Consider the following 6,959-nt stretch of genomic DNA (forward strand, 5'->3'; position numbering starts at 1 on the left):
ACATGTAATTATATCCGAAAGATGATGGCATTTCTATTTTATATAGCCAGTGTAAATAATCTTCAAAATAGACTGTTTAATACTTTCGTACTGGAAATGTTTACATTTATGAATTATCATCAAAGTTATGCATTTGTCACTTGCTACAAATTCTGAGGACACAGTTTCAAGAATGTCATGACAGAAAACCTATAGACACCACTCTATTCGATGATGTTCTGTACATTTGTGTGTTTATATAACTAACAGGCCTTGTGCACGTCCATTGCTGTTCTGCTCCACTACATATTTTTGACTGCCTTTTTCTTGATGCTATCGGAAGGATGTATCATTGCACAAATGGTGCTCAGACCCCTTGACAAAAGGGACGGTTTACATGCATTGCTTGGAATTTCTTACGGTATTTGAACATGTAAAATATAAAGTCGTTATATACTCAATATGATTAACTAAAAGGAAATCTATTGAAAAACATTATTTTTTTTAGGTTTTTAACCCCAGAAAGAAGCTTTTAGATATAAAAATAATTACCATGATTTTAAATAGTAATGCACTGGGTTCAAGTTTAAATATATGATTTAAAAGAAAGCCGTCTTTCGATAAGAATATGCAAGTGAGTGACCAAAAACTGTCGATAATGTTAGTGAATCTAATAAAGTTGTTCTGTATTTAACTGATAATAACCATAAACGACATAAATTAATGAACTTGATCAAGTCCCTAGAATACATTATCGCGAACCTGTTCTGGTTAAATGTTTGAAAAATCCTTATCATAACTGCTGAAAATAGATGCCAACCATGTATTTGTTTGGTTAGCAAGCATAATTATTTGAACTATGTAGAGGCTGTTTATTTTCAGGAATTCCCCTGATCGTTGTCATCATTTCTGCTGCATCATCTAAACTGAAAGGTTATGGAAACGACAAGTTGTAAGTTTCCATAAATAACTGAAGCTCTTTTTCGTTACAATTGGTTGATTTTAGTTTCAAGATGGCCGCATTTGTGTTATTTTTTTGTTCTAGTTCTTGGCTTATCATTGATACGGGACTTTTCTGGGCCTTTGCTGGACCGGCATGGGCAATCGTATTTGTAAATTGTAAGTTCCCATAAATAACTGATGCTTTTCTTTGTTACAATTGGTTGAATTTTGTTTCAAGAATACTTAAAATTTTGCTTGTTTCTAGTTGTTGGCTAAGCATTGATTCGGGACTTTTCTGGGCTTTTGCTGGACCGGCATTGGTAGTCATATTTGTAAGTGTTTTCCTTAATGCATTCTTGAGAACAATCTTTATTGCTTCCTAAACAATTCTTACAACATTATATGTGATAAACAACTCTCTCAAAGCTCTTGTTGTTGCGGAAATAGTTTGATAAGCACTTTAATGTATGAGTACATGGACAAGGCTGGAAACGAGTAGAAAAAATCCTTACATGCATCAGTCACATGTTCCTAAAATATTGTTTTCTTGTTGTGAATAATATTTACACATTTGTGATTTTGCTGGTATATGTTTGCTGATACTGGATGTGCTTTTGGTTTTATTCTTGTTACTTATGTTTTTGTGTATTTTTCTGTTAAAGACGAACACCATAATCACAGTTGCTGTCATCAAAAGGTTGTTTGGGACTTCCGCTATGTCAAAACGAGGAGATGCTGACAAGATGAAGAAAGTTTCTTTTCTCTATATCTGCCATACGCTTATGAATTCCACACGTCTAAAATACTATTTCTATGGCCATTTCAAACTCAATAATTAACCAATCAATCAAACATAAAAATGGTTGACAACACTTTGCCTTATTCACCGTACACGAGCGATTTTCCTTATTTTCAGAAGCTGTGCAAAATGCGCATATATAATTGGTATATGTAGACACATGCTAACTTAAAACATTCTGTATTTTGATTTTCGATTAAATATTATCTTTAAACTGACTCAACATTTGCTAGTCCCGATTTCTCGATTGAGCTGCTGAAGAGTTCATAATGGATTTTCGCTAACGCCCCTTTGCGGTCATCATATACTTGATTAAAAAGCATTGCTCATTTAGGGGAAACAATAATGAGTGAGTAGCATTCATATCAGGCTTAAATGGCATAGTATTTTAACCGTAATGGTGTATGTTAACTTCCAGACGATTTCATAATTGCCCGATGTTATATTTTGAATCTTGATGTAATGGGTGAGCTTTTCAAGCTCTTTTGATGGTCTAATATGTTTAATGTTTCTTTTTAAACACAAAGTAAATTCCAATTGTATGCTTAAGGTTTACTGCATGTATACTTCAGAATGTAAGTAAAAGTATATATCATTTGTGTTTTCCACCTGCTTGTGTATGAACATTAATTATAGACTATGGTTATAATGTCTTATTATCTGTCACAGGACCGGGCTACGTAGCGTGTGTGTCTTGTTGCCAGTGTTCGGGATCACGTGGCTGTTCGGAGTGTTTGCAGTCAACAGGGATACTGTCGTTTTCCAGTACCTCTTTGTCATCTTCAACAGCCTACAGGTACACGTTCAATTGTCTGCATGCACATGTACAACAGCCTGCAGGTGTACATACAGCCTTAATGTACATCTACAAGATTGTGGCGGTACACAGACAGTAGTATGCAGGTAAACGGACAATATAATGTATGTACACGTTTAATACTCAAATTGTGCACATAGAACAGCTTACAAGTATACGTACAACACAGTGCAGTGGCACATACACTATTATGTAAGTATACGCTGTTTTCCGCTGAACGAAACATTGTTCATATGTCCATACTCACGTTACATCAAATTGAAACAAATTAGAATTATTTTCACAGTGCACATGCACCTATACAATACAATTACAACAGTCGATAAATGCTCATATATGAATCAAAATAACTATGTCTTTATTTTCAGGGGGTTCTTATATTCGTAGTTCAGTGCATTCTGGATAGAAAAGTATGTTTGGTCGCAATTTCTAAAATAATCCAACAATGTTTACGTAAAAAAGCAAAGATAGACGCCTTTTATTTGTAATTACTTGTTGTTTTTTGACTACATGTGCACCTTCTACGTGTAAAAATATATAAACGTGCATTGCTCTAACGTTAATTTCCAACAAACACACTTATGAACAGTTCGGTGATCGCATTGTCTATAACACGTTTAAACCATGTTAAATTTATGTTTTGTCGAAGGTGCGGGAGGTGTTCAAAGCCAGGCGGGCCAGGTGGCTTGCACCAGAGGTTTCGATCACTGCTACCGAAATGAAATCGGTACTGAATAATTGTTATAATCCTTATATTTTCCGTTCGCTTAAATGGAGTGTACAACACATTATTTCGATATTGTTCGTAACATAATTTTTTTTTCAAAAATCAAGAATCCATACTATTCTATTTCGATTAAGAGAAAGGATATTTGTTGACATTTTATATTTTAAAAGTGGACTAGCGCAATTTAAATAATTTGTCTTCAATAATATGTTAACAATATCAAAGCAAATTTCAGTTAATCCAGTTGATCGAACGTGTAAAGAAAATGGGGAAAAACATTTACTTGCATCTGTATATGTGCAATTATATATCTTAACCTTAATCATCGTCTAACAAGAATGCCGTTAAAACAAATAAGTTGTAATTATTTATAAGTTGATCAAATATTATTGTGCGTTTCCAGAAATCCTCGGCTGTAACAAAATCAAGCATGATGTCCACCGAATCAACTGCATAACTGATGAATTTACAGACTACAAGTACATACCAACAGTCGAATCTGTCAATTAGTTGATCGGAAGAATATGTATTTGGTCCCTCTCTGGTAGAAATCTCACATATATATGAGCTTAATTAGAATTTCCTTTTAATTGAAAATACATCTACATTCTCTTCAAATATTTGAAGGTGAACACATATGAAAACGTTTTTTTAACTTCTTCCAACACTCTTTAAGGTTTAATTTAATTTAGTTAAATGCAACATTTTAGAGAGAACTGTCAAGTCTTGAATGCACCTGACTTGGTTATTAGTGCATACTTTTAATTTATAAACGCTTTAGAATTGTCGATAATAATAGAATCTAACGCCGAGTAATTATCAATTACTCTTAATCGCTTTAATAAAGGCAATTTTGTTGTATGCTTATATGTTAGTATTTATTTTATGTAATAGCTTATCGCATATTTAATTTGGATTATTGTTTCGTTTTACGCCAAGTCAGTATCTAGTCAACACCTAAATATTACATATTTTTGTCAGGATACATAGGTATTTGTTGATTTTAATGCAAGATCGTATTTTATTTCACGAGTGTTCATAGAAACAATTTGGTTTCACGACGCATGAAGACAACTGACTTAGTATTGCAGTCAAGACCAGTGCAAAATATCTGTGGTTTAAACATATCTTTCTACCCTGATGAAGTTTGTTAAGGGGAATTGAATCACCGCCATTGTCTTAGCAGCGTTTGCAGTCTGGCCGTTTGAAAGCTAGAGTTTTAAAGGTCGAAGCAATGAGGAGGAAATTCCTCACCACGCTACGTTGATGACAACATGTAGATTATGTTAGTCCGATTTTGGTTTTTGATTGTTTGTTTGGTGAATTTCCTAGTGATGTCCGAGCTTCATAAGACGACAGATTGAAGATTTAAATGTTGATACATCTTAAACCCAATTGTACAAAAAAAATTGGTTTTTGTGTTTGCTCAGAATTTGTACTTGGTACACACAAGTGCAAGAGAAATGCTATGTGCGAACTACTAAAGTTATCAATAGTAAGGTTTTTTATTTTACATAAAATATCTGTCATATTTTTTTATGTAATCTCAAATCATTATTTTCATATAATGTTGCTGTTGAAGTGATGTCATTCATTTAATCAAAGGAAAGTAACTACATCCAATCGTAAATGCTTTTATAAGTCTAATATTATTCAAATTAGTGATGCACTTTTTGTACTGTACATTGAAAAACTTACTCATTGCTGAAATTGAAAGAAATTGGAAAAACAAAGCGAAAATAGTGAAACTCATAGTGAAATACTACAAACATTCGTTGTACTAAGTCCATCTAAAATATATAATTTCGATCATAGGCAGAAAATGTAAACAACGTTTTTAACTTGTTGTATGGTTGAAAATTGGGCCTGTTTCAAATGTTTTTGTTGTTATTTTTTGTGAGAATTTCTACAATATCATCGCATAGATATCTGTTTTTATATTTATTAGTTGGTTGCGTTAAGATTCTATTTTGTATTGAAATTGCACTGATAAACCCCGATGCTTCACAAAAATAGCAAAACAGATATGTTTTATCAAGTTGTTTCATTGTATTTAATAGAGTGTTTACTATTTGTGTATAACTGTTGTTGTTTTTCGTTTTTTACATGCATTTATAAAAGTATTTATAATTATGGTTATTTGAACGTATACGCTACTTTTTATCATTTTTGTTATTTCGCCTGAATTTACATGTAGTAAATACATTAATAATATAATTGTATCAATGTGAATAAGTACAACATGTAAATTTGCATTCATGTTTTCAAACTATTTTAAAGTAAACGCTTATCTTATATATAAATTATATTTGGTAATATATCGTGTATGTTTATACCAAACACCGACACCCTTTACACGGAAAATCTCCAATTACAGCAATGTCAGGTAATGGAATGTCCAACGCTGCTAACATCAGAGAATGTTTGACACAAAGCACAATGTCAATTTCTCGTGTTGATAGAACATTATTACTTTATTATGAAGTAGAGAATAAAATCGAATTATTTGCCTGCCAGATCCGAAGTGTTTTTGTTTCACTCCTATTTATTTCGATAATATCCTTCCTGTAACTGGAAACTTTGCGGGAAGGAATCTGCAACATTCACTACTAACATTTAGAATAAACTGAGAAACACTCGTTTTGATATAAATTAAACACTGTAAAATTGATCAATGAACGGACTACTTTTATTAAAATCTACTTCACAAAATGAGTATATATATAGCATACTAACTACAGTGCTTTACAACGTATCTCCGAAATATGATCATCTGCGGAAGGTTCGGAGTTCAGAGACATATTGTCAGTTGTCAAACTATAGTGCTTTAGAATGCGCCCTCAGGATGTTGTATTGTGTTGTTTTTTCATTTTATTTTCAGGTATATCGTCAGTTTCCAAACAGCAGTCCTTTATGACTAGTCCTTCAAGTATAATCGCCTGTATGTAGGCATTGGTTCAGTTGTCAAATTACAGTGCTTTAGAACGTCCCCCAGATATTGCAACTGATATGTAGGGATTTGGTCAGTTCTCAATATATAATTATATATAAAGTGCGTTAGAATTTACACCCAAGCAGTGGTCGCCTATGGTTGGTTGTTAACGTACAATGCTTGATGGCGTGTCCAAAAGGTATGATCACCGTAATGAAAGTATATGGTCAAACTATAGTTCCTTAGAACGGATCCCAGCTCTTGTAAGGGGTATACAGTAAGTTATCGAAGTGCAGTGCTTTAGAATGTGTTCCCCATTCCCGCATACTCAGGCTTCATCTTACAATAAAACTCAGTTTTTTAGGCCTCTTACTAACAATTAATCTAATAATGACACTTGGTTTTTCATGCCTTCATTTCTTCAGACCTCATACTCGTATTTTATCTAACAATAACAATCAATTCTCTCCAGGCCTCAGACTTAGATTGAATATAATAATGAATCTCAGTTTTTTTCTGTATTCAGGGTTTATATTTAATAAAATGATACAACTCAGTTATCCAGGCCTCAGACTCAGTCCTATTCTAACAACGAAATACATTGTCTATGCGTCAGAATGCGAATAAATAAATCATTTCGAAATTCAGTAATAAAGAAACTCAGTTTTTCAGGCCGCAGTCTAACACTTAATTTTACAATTGAACTGAATGATTCCGGCTTTAGACTGTGACTTAATTTACTTATGAAACTTATCTGCATAGA

The 6,959-nt window shown here is 33.0% G+C and overlaps 1 protein-coding gene across 2 annotated transcripts in view; it reads left to right on the plus strand.

Annotated features, from left to right (window-relative positions):
• Positions 1-5,775, plus strand: part of LOC128239045 (adhesion G protein-coupled receptor L3-like) — a 76,816-nt gene extending 71,041 nt beyond the window's left edge. For both annotated transcript variants that reach the window (XM_052955477.1, XM_052955476.1), the window contains one exon: positions 3,668-5,775. In XM_052955477.1, coding sequence (XP_052811437.1) covers positions 3,668-3,721 — 54 coding nt within the window. In that variant the 3' untranslated portion in view covers positions 3,722-5,775. The remainder of the gene's footprint in view (positions 1-3,667) is intronic.
• Positions 5,776-6,959: the final 1,184 nt, after the last annotated feature.

Source organism: Mya arenaria, chromosome 6, assembly GCF_026914265.1.
Source record: "Mya arenaria isolate MELC-2E11 chromosome 6, ASM2691426v1".
In the NCBI taxonomy this organism is placed as follows: Eukaryota; Metazoa; Mollusca; class Bivalvia; order Myida; family Myidae; genus Mya; species Mya arenaria.